At 37.7% G+C, this 20,252-nt stretch overlaps 1 protein-coding gene across 1 annotated transcript in view; it reads left to right on the top strand.

Annotated features, from left to right (window-relative positions):
• LOC103036892 (cadherin-22) overlaps positions 1–20,252 on the top strand; it is a 330,834-nt gene that overhangs the window by 162,694 nt on the left and 147,888 nt on the right. Inside the window, exon 4 of the mRNA XM_022675617.2 lies at positions 19,201–19,495. Coding sequence (XP_022531338.2) covers positions 19,201–19,495 — 295 coding nt within the window. The remainder of the gene's footprint in view (positions 1–19,200; positions 19,496–20,252) is intronic.

Below are 20,252 nucleotides of genomic sequence, written 5' to 3'. Positions count from 1 at the left end.
CCTGTGCTCTGACTTTCTAAGCAGATCCTACACAAGACTGGTGTTGTATTGAATTAGTATGAGTAGAGCAACATGCAGCTGTATGATGAATTTCTCTTTTTCTTTTAAATTGTTATATCATTTTATTCAAAATGAATTTAATAAGTAGCCCAAACAACAGTTCTTAACCATTTTTATTGGAGTTTTGTTAGCATCAAGCTAAGATTGGTTTAGAAACAGAATTTCTAGGGTGATAATCTTTGATAATCTGGAGTTAAATATGTAAAGGTGTACCTTATACTACATCCCGAGTTCAGGGTTACTTTTTACCAGTGTAGTAAAAAAGATTATTTTTAGTGTTGAAAAGTGTGATTAAAGGGGGACTAACCCCCCCCCCCCCCCCACACACTATTTTTTGCCGACCCCACCCTAAGCTCTAATTTGAAAAAGGTTAACAAAAAAAATAAAGGGGTAGTTTGTGAGCGGCACTGGGTGATGTATGGGTTTAGAGGCTGGGCAGGTAAGACCTGATTGGCTGAGCTGCAGCAGTGTGGGTTTGATAGCGGTGAGACCCAGATGGTGGGACGTCAGCAGGGGGGGCGGTATTATTGATTGACTGATCTGCATATTGTGATGTGTCCACGTACCAAAGTACATGAAAACATCATCCTCGCCTATAGCACTGTTGAACCTGAGAGAGCGATGTAAAGGCGGAAATGTTAGGAAATGTTTATAAAGAATAATAATAAAGACTGGTATGATTCATTACTTCAAAAGGAACACATTTCAGCTATTTATGGAAAAATGGTTTGGTGGCTCTTTTATAACTGACTTTGGACTTGATACAGCACAGTGGATCAACACCAGCAGATGACATGTCTCTCCACACCATCACTGATTGGTGGAAACTTCACACTAGACCTCAAGAAGCTTGGACTGTGTGTCTCTCCACTCTTCCTCCAGACTCTGCTCCCTTGATTTACAAATAAAATGTAGAATTTACTGATGATCAGTGATGGTTTTTATGGAGAGGCGGATTTAATTTTCCAACAGGTCTTGGCGCACTGGTCTTATATCATATTCTAATTTTCGGAGATACTGATTTTGTTTTTTTTTATTAGTTGTAAGCCTTAATCATCAACAATAAAATAAATAAACACTTAAATATTTTGATATTTTTTGCTTTTGGAAAATTTCCAGCCTGCTCAACAAGGATCTATAGTGAATGGGCATGTGGATCCCTTGATTTCTATCGTTGATTCATTTCTATTCAACGTTTTATTCAATTTGTAAAGATTACATTATTTGCGAAGCTAACTGATTTTACATTTAAGAATCTAAAACGGCAGTTTGGCCCATTCGCAATGCATTAAACGCTTTATATAATTTGTCTTCACTTTCATTTGCCTGCAAGTCTGTTTCATTTTCATTGCTTTGCATTTACCTGCTGATTCTTCCTTTGAGGTTGTAGAGGATTCCTTGGCTGTGTCTGAATGCACTGCAGAGTCTGCTTCAAACGAGTCGAACTGACTGGACTCAAACAGTACACACATACCCAACATACCCAAATGCTGAAACACCACACAGCCGGCCAAGCGAAGGAGATCCAGTCAAAACTTGTTTCTTTAACTTGCTTTTGGGCCAAATTGGAACAGATTCACTTACAACACTGCGTTAGATCTTCTCTTAACTCCAGTCTCTTCTTTCAGTTTGGCTGTATTAGCTGTGCGTGTCAGAGAGCCAGAGAGGTTTGAGTGTGTAGGCGAGTGTGTGTGGTGTCTGACAGTGTAAGAGAGAGAGAGAGAGAGAGAAAGAGAGAGAGAAAGAGAGAGAGGGAGTAAAGGAGGGCTCATGCATTCTGGAGTGATTCATTATGCTGGAGAGTGCGTGCGCCGGACAAGACAAGGAGTTGATGATGTCTAAATGGGAAGGCACACAAGGGGAAGTGTGTGTGTGTGTGTGGGGGGGGGGGGTCTGGAGAGAGATGATTTTATTAATAAAATTAGCCAGACTTATTGTACCCCGTGAAGCCAGGGCACAAGCCAGGACTATTAATAGAAGCTGCTGGTGTTGCTAGACCCATTTATCGCTGAGGGTATCAAATACTTTAATTAGGGCAATACAGAATTAAATACGACCAGCATGCATTTTATCACCCCCTTTTTTTTTTTAGTGGGGGAGGAAGCGTCTCGCGTACGTCTCCTCCCTCTTTTCTCTCTTACTGTCTTCTCTACCTCAGCAAGGATGCCATAAAGATCCTGGCCATTATGCCGCGATGAAATATGATCTTTTTTTTTCTCTTCCTAAATGGTCCCTGTCTCTGCTATAAACTGGCAGCTTTGCTCAGTACATTTGGATAATGAATTTCCCCACCCTGCCATGATCCCAAAACATATATAATGCATATATATATATAATACAGTATATGGCTATTTATACTTATCATCAAAATATATAGTCACTCTCAGAAGGAAGTATGGGATTGAAGTGCTGTTCAGAAAAAAAGATAAAGGTTATCAGAAACTATTAAAAATCTAGATTAAATTAGATATGAGCATAATGTATTGAGCTTACAATGCAGTTGTATGTGCACACAACTTTCCTATACCCCAAACCTTCAGTCACCATCAGTGTGTAGTCTCTCCCATAAGGACTAGCTCTCCTTGGTTGTTTAGATGCATTTTATACAATGGTTGAAGTTGTGCCCTCAGTGTTGTAGGCCATAAGAACAAGTTACCATTGTTTTTTACTGCAAAGTGTGACTTAATGTCTCTTAAGTGTTTTTTTTCTAGGTAGATTTGCCAATGTAACATAAATATTTAATAATAAAACACAACACACGCAACCTACCAAAGGTCTCGCCATTGTAGAGTTGTAGAGGTTCCTAATGGTGGAGTCCCTGTGATAATTCATCTGATGCAGCTCCAATATTCTCAAACAGTTCCTGCTGATTTTGCAATAGGGATGGTTGATTTTGTGCCCACAGTGTTGTAGACTATAAGAACAAGTTACCTTTTTTTTAAATACAAAGTGTGACTTAATGCTGCCTGAGAACTGCATGAAATGAAGAGACTTTATTTTAGGTTAATTGTCCAATGTAAAATAAATATTCAATAATACAACACAATGCATGCAACACGCAACATGCCAGAGGTCTCTCCATTGTGGAGTTATAGAGGTTCCTAAAGGTGGAGTCCTGTGATAATTCATCCAATGCATCTCCAATATAGTGTTGTAGGCCATAAGAACAAGTTACCATTGTTTTTTTTTTTACTGCAAAGTGTGACTTAATGTTGCCTGAGAACTGCAATAAAGTGACTTTTTTACTAGGGTAATTTTCCAGTGTAACATAAATGTTAAATAATACAGCACAACACACACAACATGCAATATGCCAGATGTCTTGCCATAGAGTTGTAGAGGTTCTAAATGGAGTCCTCACACAGGATTCTCACACAGTTCCTTCAGATTAAGCGTTTAAGGGTGGTTAGGAGTGTTGATAGCATGTCCAATAGCATAGGTCTGGTGATGTGGCAGACCATGGCACGGCATCTGTGTCTCCGTGGCAACTTTTGAGGCAGCAGCAGTATGTGCTTGAGCATTGACCTGTTGAAATAGAGCAGGGGAGTGTATAGGAGGGCAAAGGTTAGGTGGAATAACTCTGGTTTTTAATCACAGTTTTCATGCATCTTGGCATGTTCTCCTCCACCAGTCTTACACACTGCTAACTTTATGCTTTACTCCTGGTGCAAAAATTCAAGCAGTTCAGTTTGGTTTGATGGCTTGTGATCATCCATCTTCCTCTTGATTATATTCCAGAGGTTTTCAATTTGGTAAAATCAAATAAACTTAGCATTTTAAATGGTTTCTTATTTTTATTTTATTTTTCCACTTATATACTTAAATACGTACTGTGTAATTGTATGGTTATTACAGACAAGAAGTGGTACCAGCTGCTATTATTCCTATAATCAAAAAAACAACAAACATAACATAACATAACATAACATAAAGATGCATTATTTATTATTAGATTTGATATGTTTTCCTCAGTTTAGTTCACTCTAGTACTACATTTCTACAGCTCCCTAGATATTGCATAAATGGGCCATTCTATATACAGTGTGCACTGTGTAGGAGGGTGAAGACTCCACAAGCATGCTGTGATGCACATCTTTCCCAGTCATCTTCGCAGCATCACTGACCCTAATGCACTTGGAGAGCACCAGTCACGACTACACACATCTACAGCTACATCTTACAGGCCCAGTCCAGTCTGAAACGATAACCACCAACCACTGCCTGTCCAAAAGCAGCAGTTCTGATTTACTGTAACCAAATATACAGTACTGTGCAAAGGTTCTAGGCTCCAGTAAAATAACATTAATAATATATATATATATATATATATATATATATATATATATATATATATATATATATATATATATATATATATATATATATATATATTTTTTTACATTAGAAAATATTAGTATTAGACCACATACAAATAACATTTGTTAAAAAAAAATGGTGGTTTTATATCACAAGTGTTCTCCTCATGAGAGTCTAATATTGTTTATAGTTTATATTAATCGATCAACACCTGGTTTGTAAATCTATGTTTCTTACTGCATTTATTTTATTTGCATCTGTTCAAATTAGGGCTGCATGGAATGACAAAAATAGATATCACAATACACTATATTTCATAAATTCAGTTTATACAATTCAATTATGAAATATCGGTACGCCTGGCGCCGTAGGCCCTCCCGCATTCAGCTCTGACTGCGATCTCTAGTACTTGGACTACATTACCCAGAATGCACCTCACCATGACATTACACACTCAAATGGTCACATGACTCCCAAAAGCAAATCATTAGAATACTAAACACCTGTGGACGCTGTATAATTAGGACTTTAGCACGATGCTTGTCGTAGAGTAATTGTTTGGTCATTTAAATACTATTTCATGCATAGTACATATATATATATATATATATATATATATATATATATATATATATATATATATATATATATATATATATATATATATATATATATATATATATATTGCTGCACATCATCCACTCTAAGCCTCTCTGTTATGAAATGTACACAGTTGGTTCAATGTTCTTTTAGTTCTGTTGATATCCTCGGAAGTCTTGTTGTCAATATGATAAGAAAATGTATAAATATATTTTACAGCTCTAATTTATACAATATGTGTTTTTTCCTCAGTTTAAATGTGCTAAGGTGTAACAATGTGCTTAAAAAAAGTCTTTAAAACTTTTGCACAGTGTTGTTATAAAGTGTTTTATTTATAATTTTGTAGATCTATAGTTATGCCATTTTGCAGACCACATTACTGTAATTAAAACACTTTGTGGTTCTTAATCTCTTAAACACAAATGAAGGGTTTGGTTCCAAAACGCTATAAATCCATTTTTAAAATCCTTTTTCTTTAGCAAGAAAGTGGTAGGCTGAAAACCACCGTTTTCTGTTTCAAACTATCAAATACCATACTAAGGTTAAAATAACACAAAAAATCAAATCAAGATTTTAATATTTAAAGATTTATTTTAAAAAAATAATTAGTTTTTTCGCAAAACGCAATATATCCATGCCATGTTTTTTTTTTTTTTTTTTTTTTTTTTTTTTTCCAAAATCCTTTGGCATCAATAGAATTTTTTTTTTTTTTTTTTTTTTTTTTTTTTTTTTTTTTTTTTTTTTTTTTACTGAAAATGTGCAAAATACAATAATAAATAAATAATAAGTAAATTGTACATCTGAATATAATAGTTTGACCATTGGGCCTAAAAACACAAATTTCAAAACATTTCTTTTCGAAAAAGTGCAAAATTTCATTAATGAACAAGACATTAACACTATAAAATCCCCAAAATCACGTTACATTCATGTGCTGTAGTGTAGTGTAGTGTAGTGTGGTGTAGTATAGTGTGTATTGTGTGTATTGTGTGTGTGTGTGTGTGTGTGTGTGTGTGTGTGTGTGTGTGTGTGTGAACTGCAGATGACAGCCGGCATTCCCCCCCCTCCTGAATGCCTCATTTTCTTTACCTTTTCACGTACATGAGACTTTTTTGATGGCTTTCTCTTTTTTTTAATAACTGCTTCACGAACAGGCTCCTCTATACCATCAAACCGTTCATTTTCGCGGACTTTGAGAGTGAAAAACGAAAGTGAAAGTAGGCTACATGAAATGCCGGTCGGCTCAACAGGGCGCGCTATGATGTTTACATTCCATAGCTCGTAGAATGCTGCACTGTGATTGGATGAGGGGAGATGTGGCGTTCTGCGGGAAATCAAGACTGGCGTTTGTCGCGTTTTGGAAAGAAAGAGAGAAAGCACGGCAGTATTACACGGCGGATGTGGTGTTTTGATAAAAATTGAATATTGGCTTTTCAAGAGTGGTCACATAACATTCTGATTCTGGCTCTAACTCATTTTTTTTAAAACGGCGTTTATCGCGTTTTGGAATCAAACTCTTCAAATACTGTAAGACACGGCAGAAGGAACACATTGTTTACCCATCACTCCTACATCAGCAGTGTGTATCTCACCGACAGCAGGGAGAAGAGTTCTGATCACAGCAGTGCAGAAATATTGATTACATATAGAGCCACACAATGTCTCCGAAGTTCAGCACTTTTTTAGAATTGCAATTTGGCAAACAGTTCAGGGATTTCAGTACTTTCAGACCTCTTGACTTAAAAAGCTGGAAGAGCTTTGCATTGACAAAGAGGCTGATGTAAAATAGAGTTATGTTGCCAATATTGATTAAGATCATGATCCTTAAGTGTGAAACCAACAGTGGTGTGTTCTGCATTAACATATTTTACTTTCCAAAAGATTCATTTAGGCCTTTTAACATGTTGAAATAGAAAAGCTGTCAGGAAAAGCTTGAATAAGTTTTTACTTTTTCAAAATAATATGCACCATGTGACAAATTGTTGGTTCACGTCTTGCTGAAGCATCTGTGACCAAGACAGCAAGTCTTTGTGATGCATCAAGAGCCACAGTATCCAGGGTAATGTCAGCATACCACCAAGAAGGACCAACCACATCCAACAGGATTAACTGTGGACGCTGTAAGAGGAGGCTGTCTGAAAGGGATGTTCGGGTGCTAACACGGATTGTATCCAAAAAACATAAAACCACGGCTGATCAAATCACGGCAGAATTCAATGTGCACCTCAGCTCTCCTGTTTCCACCAGAGCTGTCCGTCACCATAATAAATTATTGTAATCTAAAACCAGATGTTTCAGATTCATTGTCCAACCCCTGTAACTTTACTTGTTTTACATTATTTCAGCTCTTGTTGTCTGGAACCCAAGAGTTCCATGGTGTGCAGTTCTGGAGAGAGTAAATGTAACTCAGAAGCCTCCTCTATGTGATAGTGCTTGAACCCTTTTAGTGTTTTGTGTGTATACAGTAGTGAAATGTTAAGAAGTGATATATTCAGGCCTGTGCGTTTAAAAAAGGGAGCCTTAGAGACCTTCATGAGAGTCAGTGTTCCTGGAAAATGTTCTTCAGAATAACATAATGTTCTTGAGCCCACACACCACTGATACAGCCACACTTATAGACTGAACATATGGACAGTATAAGAACGTTATTGCAACCTAGAGGATGGAAAAAATATGGGCCTCCATTGTAATGCAGTTTCCCCAGTGCAGATTACATGTATATATATATATATATATATATATATATATATATATATATATATATATATATATATATATATATATATATATATATATATATATATATATATGTGTATGCTGTGTTTGCACATATCATGTGGGGGTAGCGCACAGCCGAGTCGAGTAGATTTGTTCTGCACTTTGAAAGCTTGCCAACACCTTTCTAGAGACAACTGCTGAACACTGATTGACAACACTCAAGAGAGCCAAGTTTCCCAACCAAACATGATCTCAATGCCAAGCGTGCCTGTGGGTGTTGCAGTAGTCATTTCTAGAAGTTGGGTCAGACCTTTCAAACAGTCTTCTTGGTCCCATGAATTAATTAGTCCACATGGAGAGAGAGAGCGAGAGAGAGAGAGAGAGAGAGAGAGAGAGAGAGAGAGAGAGAGAGAGAGAGAGTGCACTGTGAAAAGTGGGTTTTCAAATTATATCGGGACAGAGAATAAAACACGTTCTTTATATAATAATAAAAAATAAAAAAAAACATTTGACTTACTCTCGATTTTTTTTTTGCTTTTGTGCAGCCTTCCATGTGCCATTTAACTCAGGGGACAGCAGAGATTTGTGCCTGTCTGTCTGTCTGTCTTTCTGTCTGTCTGTCTGTCTACCTACCTACTTATCTACGTACCTACCTACCCTCCTACCTACCTTCCTCCCTACCCACCATGTCTGTCTATCTATCTATCTATCTATCTATCTATCTATCTATCTATCTATCTATCTATCTATCTATCTATCTATCTATCTATCTATCTATCTATCTATCTATCTATCTATCTATCTATCTACCTACCTACCTACCTACCTACCTACCTACCTACCTACCTACCTACCTACCTACCTACCTACCTACCTACTTATCTACAAACCTACCTACCTTCCTACCTACCCACCATGTCTATCTATTGGAGCATCTCTAAAAATTAGAATATCAAGTTACTTTATTTTAGAAATTCAGTTCAAAATGTGAAACTCAGATGAGATCAGTATATCAGAAAATTAAAATATTTTATAAGACCAATTGGTACTTTTGGCAGTGTGGGCAGTGTGCCAAGTCCTGCTGGAAAATGAAATTGGCATCTCCATAAAAGTTGTCAGCAGAGGGAAGCATGTAGAGCTTTAAGATTCTATACAATAAATATACTGGCCATACTTTACTAATTTAATAGGACATTAAAAGTATTAGGGCCTGGGTGATTGCTGTAGTGGTCAAATTTAGCCTACAGTCACACTCAACAGCAGCAGCAGCATATAACATGGTAACTTGTTCTAACAGCCTTTAACACTAGGGCATGACAAGCACATTCTAATATATATTACTCATATGCAGATAGAGGACGGTAACTTGGGGTGAATTAGATTAATCAGATTATGTCTAAAAAAAAAAACACACTATGCATTCAGGTTTAGGTGAGGTGCAAAACATAATTGATCTGTGTCCTACCAGCATATTTACATTATGTAAAATCAACATCCATTTAAAATCATGTTTTTAGTGTATACCACGCTTACTGGTTTGTTCTGAATTAGATTTTTGTGGATTGGGTAGAAAAAAGTTAATTAGAAAGCTGTTAAAAAGCCAGCCAGAACTGCTACAGTTTTACTCACATTAGTGATTTTAAAACAGAAAAATTCTGCCCAGAGATAAAAATTAAATAAAGTAAATGCACCTGCACACACACCGTTCTCTTCATCACTATCGTCGGGGTATCCTTTTACTCCCAAAGCAGCACAATAAGTGCTTCATCTGTCCATTTAAGTGCTTAATCTGTCCATTTACTGTGAAGCGCGATGCGGTGTTAAACCTTCTGCCCATGGGAACGCTCATAAAACCACTCTGCTGTTTCTCCACTTAGCAAAACTTAGCACAGGACAGTCTCTCACCAATTACTTACGGATTGTTTTGTGGGAAAACAAATCAGTTTTATTTTCCATAAGAGAAAAAAACAAAGAACCAAAACTGAGACAATTAAACGAACACTAAGATAAAAAAACAAACTGTAAAACAAACAAAAGGACCAACAAAGTCTAACAAAGAAGCTAAAATAAATAAAAAAGAAACAAGCAAACTAAAAAATACAAATTAGAAAACTTACACAAACACAGCAGAACTGTGTCTCAAACTATCAGCAATCAAACATTAAAGCAGGGTTTAACACAATAGGTTAAAACAAAGAGGGTAAGGGTCAAACACAAAAAGCACAACAAAGACTGTTTTGAGCACACTGACTGGGACATGTTCAGAGAAGCTGCTACTTCTGATGACTCCATCAACCTGGAGGAGTACACAGACTCAGTGACTGGCTACATCAGCAAGTGCATTGAGGATGTTACTGTCTCCAAAACCATCACATCCCGCCCCAACCAGAAGCCGTGGATGACTGCAGAGGTGCCTGCGCTGCTGAGATCCCGAGACAAGGCCTTTAAGTCAGGGGACAGGGCTGGCGTCCGAACAGCTAGAGCCAAGCTCTCCCGGGGGATCAGAGAGGCAAAGCACACCTACGCAAAGAAAATCCACGCCCACTTCCAGGACACTACTGACACTCGGTGCATGTGGCAGGGCATCCAGACCATCACCAACTACAAGTCACCCTCCCCTGCTTGTAAAAGTGATGCCTCCCTTCCAGATGCACTGAACTCCTTCTACGCAAGGTTCGAAGCACAGAACTACACGACAGCAAGGAAGACTACACCTCCTCCAAACGACCAGGTACTGTGCCTGTCCTCAGCTGATGTGCGGAAAACTCTACTCAGAGTCAACCCACGGAAAGCCCCAGGACCAGACAGCATACCTGGCAGAGTGCTCAGAGGATGTGCAGAACAACTCACGGATGTTCTCACGGACATTTTCAACATCTCTCTGAGTACTGCAATCGTGCCGACGTGCTTCAAGACGACCACCATAATGCCTTAATGACTACCGTCCCATTGCACTTACTCCCATCATCATGAAGTGCTTTGAGAAGCTGGTCATGAGGCACATCAAAAACCAGCTCCCGTCCTCACTGGACCCTCTGCAGTTTGCGTATCGTCCAAACAGATCAACAGACGATGCCATCTCTACTGCGCTCCACCTGGCTCTCACCCACCTGGACAACAAAGACTGCTATGTTCGAATGCTGTTCATCGACTTCAGTTCAGCATTCAACACCATCATCCCTCAGCATCTGATAGGAAAACTGAGCTTGCTGGGCCTGAACTCCTCCCTCTGCAACTGGGTTTTAGACTTCCTGACTGAGAGACCACAATCAGTCAGGATTGGAAACAACACCTCCAGCACCACCATACTGAGCACCGGCGCCCCCCAGGGCTGTGTGCTCAGCCCACTGCTGTTCACTCTGCTGACTCATGACTGTACTGCAAAGTACAGCTCAAACCACATCATCAAGTTCGCTGATGACACAACTGTAGTTGGCCTCATCAGCAAGAACGACGAGTCAGCATACAGAGAGGAGGTGCAGTGGCTGACGGACTGGTGCAGAACCAACAACCTCTCTCTTAACGTGGATAAAACCAAGAAGATGGTTGTTGACTTCAGGAGAGCTCCAGGTGTCCACCACCCGCTGAACATCAACGGCTCTGCTGTGGAAATTGTGGATAATACCAAGTTCCTCAGTGTTCACATTGCAGAGAACCTCACGTGGTCCCTCAACACCAGCTCCATAACCAAGAAAGCCCAGCAGCGCCTCTACTTCCTGCGGAGACTGAGGAAAGCACATCTCCCACCCCCCATCCTCACCATGTTCTACAGAGGCACTGCAGAAAGCATCCTGAGCACCTGCATTACCGTCTGGTTTGGGAATTGCAACACCTCAGACCGCAAGACCCTACAGCGGATAGTGCGGACAGCTGAGAAAATCATCGGAGTCTCTCTTCCCTCCATCACTGAGATCTACACCACACGCTGCATCCGCAAAGCCACCAGCATTGTGGACGACCCCACCCATCCCTCACACGGACTCTTCGCTCTGATGCCGTCTGGCAGAAGATACAGGAGCATCCGAGCCTCCACTACTAGACTCTGCAACAGCTTCATCCACCAGGCAGTCAGACTTCTCAACGCACAGAGACAGAACTGAACCCCCACCCCACCCACCACTCACCCAACACACTCGCACAAAACTAAACTGTACACCCCCCCCCTTTACACAAAACTAAACTGTACACCCGCCCCCCCTTTACACTCACAAAGAACTGAACTTCACCCACACACACACCCAGTCAGCACACAGAGGCTGACATGACTTTATTTGCTGCACTCTTAAAAACTATAAACTCTACCTCAGTAACTGCTGTGATTATATATGTTCTATATGTTACAGTATGTTACACATCTCTGCACCTTATCCCAACTATACACTTTATTATACCGTATCGGTACTGCACTGTCCTGTCTTTAAATTGTCTCGTCTTTTGTATTTATTGTATTTATTGTTATTTAGTGTTATAATTTTATAATTTTATGTTGCACTGTCGTCACTCCTGCACTTTATGTTGTCTATTGCTTGTTGTTCTTTGTTGCACCATGGTTCCGGAGGAACGTAATTTCATCACACTGTGTACCTGTACTCAGATGTAATGACAATAAAAGCCTCTTGACTTGACTTGACTTGAAAGGGTAGAAAAAAAGGACCACATTGGATATATATATGAACTGATAAACTTGAAACACCTGGAGAAGGACACGACAGAAGACAGAAACAAAACAGGGCCATGTGCTAAGGAACATGGCATGGGAAACATGTAATAGATATAAGATTATAACTACACCTAAAATCTGATTGGTATATACTCTCTGCCAGCCACAGATGTGTTGTCACTCTCCTAATAAACCCTACTATCTACTAGGTAGCTTTAAAAGTAAAAATAAAATGTCCTCTAGCTTTTCTTATGATTAATGTGACATTAAATAAGGATGACCCAAAATAAAACATTTTGACCAAAACAAAATTAAATGTAATTTAGACCTGCAGAATATTTTTTTCACCAGTTTTCATCTATTTAATTAAGCAACTTTTTTGTTTCACTAAATATAAACTATTTTCTGTCTGAATAACTTGGTGTATGCCTAATTAAAAGAGAGAGAAATGTTATTGTAAAAACATTATTGTAAAAAAAAAAAAAGTACAATTAAATTAAATCTGTCATGCTTATTTCATCTTACTGAAAAGAGTAAACATTGTAACCGCAAATTATAAAAGAGAGATAAAACACTTAATAAGTGACTTTATCTGTGGATCTTTATTTATTTTTTCAAAGCTTCTTTAAATTATGCCTGTTTTGTGAAAGGCTGTAATGCATCATAGCATTTTGATAATTTTGCATGAGTTCTATAGTCTCACATGCACATTGTTTTGATAAAAAATGACTTGGCTTGCTGTAAATAATGAGTTTTCTTTTGGCCGAGCCCAAAATCTGATTTAGAATCAGTTTATTTCACCAATGCTTGGTCAGTTTTCATTACTGCAGTTTTGATTACTGCTTTGCACACTCTTGGCATCATTCTCTCAGTGAGCTTCAAGAGGTGGCCACCTGAAATGGTTTTCCAACAGTATTGAAGGAAGGAGTTCCCAGAGGTGTTTATTAGCACTTGTTGCTCCTTTGCCTTCTTCACTCTGTGCTCCAGCTCACCCCAAACCATCTGGATTGGGTTCAGGTCTGGTGACTGTGGAGGTTCAGCTCATTTTTTGTTAAGTACATAAAACTCTGCATGTGTTCATTCATAGTTTTGATGCCTTCAGTGAGAATCTACAATGTAAATAGTCATGAAAATAAAGAAAACGCATTGAATGAGATGGTGTGTCCAAACTTTTGGCCTGTATTGTATATGCATGTGTAGTGTATGCATGAAAATTCTTGGAACCCCCTTATTAAAGCATATGACTCCTTCCTCCAACATCCTTGTTCATTACAGCTATGAAGGAGACGCTAACAAGAGAAAACTGCAAAGCAGAAGCGACTGGTTTTAAGCCTTTAGCAAGAAAATGCTAAGAAAAGAAAGCAGTTGAGCATTTCTCAGTAAATTGGGTCAGTGCATCTCAATATAGCATACAAATGATTGCAGAAGATTAACTGACATCCAATTCTTATTGTTTTGCTGGTTGAATGTATAAGTGAGTTTCGCTGAGGTTCACGCGCTGTGCATGCCGGTGGCCGCTAAGCAGGAAGGGACCCCTGTGTGACCTTTAATTTGAAGCCTTGTGCTCAGACAAGACCTCAAGTCGCACCAGTTAGCACGGACTGATGCGTGTACAAATCGCAGCCGCAGGCAAAGAGAAAGCTGCTGTGAGGAGAGCTGATTTAAAACTGCATGACTGCCTGTACATGTGACTTGTCAACTACCAGCAAGACAAATGCTGAAAACGTCAAAAAATGTTTTAGTCTGTTTTCCATTTCTTACATTCTGTTTGAAGATTACACAGGATAAATTCTTATTCCCAAGAGTGCAATCTGCAGCATTTACACTGTAAATGGAGGAGTCAAAAAAAAAAATAATAATCTAAATTATTTAAGCCTGAGGGGGCAATTTATTCACTATATACAGTGAGGTAAAAATGTTTTTGCCCCTATGGATTCCTTTTTTTTGTTTGCTTTTTTATACTAATATTTTTCTTATTATTAAACAAACTTTAATATCCAACAAAGATAAACTGAGTAACCATAAAAAGTTTTTTTTAATGAGAATTTTATTAATTTAAGGGAAAAGTAAAACTATTCGAACAAATCAAGCCCTTCATAATAAAAGTGTTTGCCCCTAAATCTACTTACTTAATTGTGTCACTCTTGGCAGCAACAACTGCAATCAAGCTTTACTGATAACTGATTGATAATTGAGTCTTCTAGATCTCTGTGGAGGAGTTTTGTTCCATTCTTCTTTACAAAATCGTTTTAATTCAGCCATATTAGCGTGTTTTTGAGCATGAACAGCCTGTTTAGGATTATCCACAGCATCTCAATCAGAGTTAGAATAGGCCACTCGAAAACCTTAATTTCGGAAAACGGAAATTCTCATTCAGGATTGTCTGGTAGAGAGCAGAATTATTCCTGGTGCCATCTATTACAGCAAGTTATCCAGATCCTAAAGCAACAAAGCAGCCATAGACCATCACACTACCACCACCATGTTTTACATTCAGTATGATGTTCTTTTTTTATTGTGTTTTAGTTTTATTCCAGATATAATGGGACACCTTCCAAAAAGTTTCACTCATGTCTCGTCACAGTCCAAAGAAATTTTACCCAAAGTCCTGGGGATCATCAAGATGCCTTTTTTTTGGCAAATCTGAGATGGGCCAGCAGTGGATTTTTTTTTTTTTGCCTTGGGACTCTCCAATGGAGATCATTTGTGACCTGATCTTTTTCTTATTATTGAATCATTAACACTGACCTTAACTAAGGCAAGTGAGATCCTGCCGTTCTTTAAATGTTGTTTTGGGTTCTTTTGTGTTTTGTGACCTCCTAGATAAGTTGACCATGCCCTTTTGGAGTAATTTTAGTCAGTCGGCCACTCCTGGGAAGGTTCACCAGTGTTCCTTGTTTTCTCTTGTTTCATTTGTGATTAATAGCTTTCGTTTTAAAATTTTTTTTCAGACCGCTTCACAATGTGTTTAGCTTTTTTTTAGAGAGATCTTGTATCTTGCTTCATGTTGTCAGACAGGTTCTATTTAAGTAAATGTGGCCTAAAATGTGGATGTATCAGTTGTGAAACTGTGTGAATGGCAAAAATCACACTGAATCTGAACATTTTGAACTCAGAAATAGACCACATTTAATTCCTATTTGGTATAGCAAGGTAAGAGGTCTCATAAACTTTTAGGGTAATGTATTTTTTTTTTCCAATATTAGATAGGTCTTGTCAAGTACAGTTAAATGTACATGATGGTGAAAATGGTGAAACTTTACTCTTTTGCGTATGTGCATCAGTTACACAGAGCACAGTGTTCAGACAAATTTTAGAAATTAGTCACATTAAAAAAGATAATGTGAATGGTCTAAAGTAAGCATCGGTTTTGTTTAGTAAATTTGGGCCACTTTCACCTGCTGTGTGAACATAGCCTAATTCATCATATAGCTCTACACCCATATATACAGCAGAAAGTAGCGAGTGAGGTTTACCAGTACAGCAAAGAAAGTTACCTTGATACCTACAACATCTTACACTGCTAATGATAGAATAAAATATATTATTTGTATTTATTTATCTTGCTTTTTCTGTTGGAATGGTTATTATCTGTTTTGTTTGGGTGAAAATTAGATATATATATATATATTTTTCCTCTCCTGCAATAAACCATATATATGGTTTATATATATATATATATATATATATATATATATATATATATATATATATATATATATATATATATATATATATATATATATATTATTTTTTTTTTGGTACCACTTTAAAATAAGACTTTATAAAGGGTTTATAAATGGTTTACAATTAGTTTTTATTAATGTTACTAATAAGGTTGTAAATGCCTTAAAAAGCATTAATAATCTGTTATAACACATACGTAGAAAGAGCAACAATGACATGTTGTTTGCCAAATAGTGAACCCACAGCCATCTATATTGTTGCCCTTTCTAATTATGTGTTATGACTGATTATTCATGATTTTTAAGGCATTTACAACCTAATTAATAACTGTTAATAAACTAATTGTAAACTAATAATAAAGGTAGTCTTATTTTAAAGTGGTACCTATATTTTAACTGCTGCTGTGAACCCAGTAATGATACACCTTGATACAATGTATTGATAATGTCACTGTAAACCTACTCAAAAGCAGCAATTGCTTGGATAGACAGGACTGTAAAGTTGGCTGAACATAATTTTATAATGATAATTGAATTAATAATACATTACTTTAAAATATGTGTCTCTCTATCAGCTATCTGATTAGATTCAGCAGGTTACAGGAAATGGGTTATTTTTTGAGGAAATCAGAAATGCATTATGGAATAAGAGAACAAAAGAATACTTCATGGATTTTTACTCTTGTGCAAATGAGAGAAAGGAAAACGAGCGAGCTCCAGCTGATTGGGGTTTAAGGCTGTGTATTTATTTATTTATTTTTGGTTTTGTATGCATACGGCTGATTTTTTTTTTTTTTTTGCTCTTCATTAATGGGCTCAGGTTTTTCTGCTGAGCCTCTGGTTTTATACGGCTGGTACTGAAGGGCATTTCTCATTCTTCAAGTGCTGAATTTCTTTTGCCAGTGGAGAGGTTTATTTTTCATTACTGCTAAAATATTGATGCTCCCCAAAAATTGTATATTTTCAGAGTGTTCATTTTATTTGACTTCAGGAAGATTCACAATGGAGAGAGAGAAAAAAGAGAGAGAGAGAGAGAGAGAGAGGGATGCAATATAGACGGCCTTGCATTTAGTTTTACGACAAATACTTAATGAAAAACCCCACAGGGGTGATAGAATCCTGTATGTAATTAAGGGTTTATAAAATATTTAACGTTGAGGACAGGGAGGGGAATTTTAGCTCTTTGTCCATTTCTGTTTGGAAAATGGGGGCTGCAGTAGAGGCTGAATGATAATCGAAAAAGAAAAAGAGGGAGAGAGAAAGAAAGAGAGAGAGGGAGAGATGGCTGATGGTGCTATAGGGTGTTACATCAAGGAAAATGGCTCTCTCTGACATTAGGAATAAGTCCAAACAGATTTATATGGGCTGTTGAAGTTCACTCCTAAATTCCCATGTTCAGTCTTACCTTTAGCAGTGGGTCAGAAAAAAACTGAGGGGATAATTTGAGCCTCTTTTTTGGATCACTCCCAGATCTGCAGTATGGCTGCAGTTAAAGCTCTGGAGGAGCTACAAGGCTCAGAAACGGAGAGAGAGAGAACTGGGCCATTGTCCCCGATGGTCCTGCTGTGGTGTTCATCTTAACTGCAAAGCACAGCACAGGCAGTTGTTGTGCAAAGTTCTGAGATCTGAAAACACTGAAATAGGAAACAGAGCGCCACAGAAATCAGAGCATGTAAAATGATGTCAACGGTTATGTGTACAATGATGTTGACATTTAGCTCCCAGGACAGGAAATTTCTCTTATTTTCACAAGAGTTGTGACTCTATTGCTCAGTACATGATGCAGTATATACTGAGACTATATTTAGCAGTGTGTTTGATGGACTGTGTGTACCAAAGTTGTGTATTTAATTGTATTTAATTTTTGTTTTACTTATTTGGCATTTGACTGTGCTACATTTGAATCGTGGTAGAGTTATATATCTTGTCAAAATTCAGTTTTTCTTGTTTCAAAATGTGCTTATGGGGAATGTGGTATTGTTTATGGTATGGTAGAGTGAGGTAGAGCAAGGCAAAGTGAGGTAAAGAGAGGTATATTATATTAGTTAGGTAGAGAAAGGTAGAGTGAAGAAGACAGATGTAGAGTTAGGTATATTAAGGTAGAGCAAGGTAGAGTGAGATACAGTGAGGTATATTGAGATATATTGAAAAAGATCAAGGTATATTGAGGTAGATCAAAGTAGAGTGAGGTAGAGTCAGGTATAGCAAGGTAGAGTGAGGTAGAGTCAGGTATAGCAAGGTAGAGGTAGAGGGAGATATATTGATATATATTGAGGTAGATTGAGGTAGATCAAGATAGAGCAAGGTATATTGAGGTAGATCAAGGTAGAGTCAGGTAAAGCAAGGTAAAGTGAGGTAGAGGGAGATATATTGAGATATATTGAGGTAGATTTAGGTAGATCAAGATAGAGTGAGGTAGAGTCAGGTATAGCAAGGTAGAGCGAGGTAGAGTGAGGTAGAGTCAGGTATAGCAAGGAATAGCGAGGTAGAGTGAGGTAGAGGGAGATATATTAGGATATATTTAGGTATATCGAGGTAGATCAAGATAGAGCGAGGTATATTGAGGTAGAACAAAGTAGAGTGAGGCAGAGTCAGGAATAGCGAGGTAGAGTGAGGTAGAGTTAGGTAAAGCAAGGTAGAGCGAGGTAGAGGGAGATATATTAAGATATATTGAGGTATATTGAGGTAGATCAAGGTAGAGGGAGTTTGAGTCAGGTAGAGCAATGTAGAGTGAGGTACAGTGATTTATTTTGAGATATATTGAGGTAGTTTAAGGTAGGAATCAGGAAGAGAGAGGTAGAGGTCCACAGTGAATAACACCAAACTACTTCTTATCTAGAATATATTAAATATCTATAATTATTATTGCAGATTGCATTTTATTGTCCATATTATACACCCCAATCTAGCATTTTGCTCGTTTACTTTATGCTTATTTATTCACTTTATCTTCAATTCTCACTGTAATCACTTTAGATAATAATAAAATGTTTAAATATTATATATATATATATATATATATATATATATATATATATATATATATATATATATATATATATATATATATATATATATTGTAGATTTACTTAAACATTGACATTGTCATGAGTTTTGCAGTCCTCTCTCACCTCACCCTGATCTCACTCTGACTGGCAGATCCATTCAGACTCGGATGAAGGGGACGGCTCCATCAAGTACACCATATCCGGAGAGGGAGCAGGGACTATATTCATCATCGATGAGGTGACAGGAGACATCCACGCCACGGAGCGTCTGGACCGGGAGGAGAAAGCTTTCTACACGTTACGAGCTCAGGCTCGAGACCGGCAGACCGACGCCCCTCTCGAACCGGAGTCCGAGTTCGTCATAAAGGTCCAGGACATCAACGACAGCGAGCCCAAGTTCCTGGAAGGACCGTACATCGGGAGTGTGGCTGAGCTGTCTCCAATCGGTAAGACTTTTTTTACACCATGATTCAGAGAGCTGCAGCTTCATTAATTCACACTCACTGTGGTTTCCAGCAGTGTGAAATCTTGTTACGGATATGTGATCCGGCTTGAAAGTAGACCCTGTGTGAGAGGTTTCGGCCTTTATCTTCGGCCACTCTGAAAAGGCTGTTGTTTTCTTGCTGCGACCTTCAAACTTTTGTCGTTAATTTTACTTAGGATAGGGCGTGTCTGCTGTGTGTGTGTGTGTTTGTGCATATATATGGTTTTATTAAGATTGCTCACAGTCATACAGTTGAATTCCCTTGGTATTCACAAAAATAAAAAAAACACTGAGAAATCAACCATCTTGTCAGAAATGTAGGAGGGGCATTTTTACATCTTAGAGTTTGGCAATATTGTAAAAAAAAGAAAAAGAAATACTTGAAATTATTAGGATATATGAACAATTCTCAATTAATAATATTTCTTTAGTTGTTACATTAACAACTGTTTTTTTTGTTTGCATAAAATGTATTTGTCCCCTTACAGATTTCTTTTGATTTTGTTATGCTTAAAACAGACAAATATAACCTGAGTAAATATTTAAAAACTCATATTTAACTAACGGGACCACTTTAAAATAAGACTACCTTTATAAACGGTTTACAATTAGTTTATTAATGGTTACTAATAAGGTGGTAAATGCCTTAAAGATCAATAATAATCAGTTATAACACATATGTAGAAAGGGGAACATTTTAACAACACAATAACAACAAT

The sequence above is a fragment of the Astyanax mexicanus genome, chromosome 5 (genome assembly GCF_023375975.1).
Source record: "Astyanax mexicanus isolate ESR-SI-001 chromosome 5, AstMex3_surface, whole genome shotgun sequence".
Classification (NCBI taxonomy): domain Eukaryota; kingdom Metazoa; phylum Chordata; class Actinopteri; order Characiformes; family Acestrorhamphidae; genus Astyanax; species Astyanax mexicanus.
The sequence above is the reverse complement of the archived record's forward strand: the minus strand, read 5'-3'. Positions and strand labels throughout refer to the sequence as shown.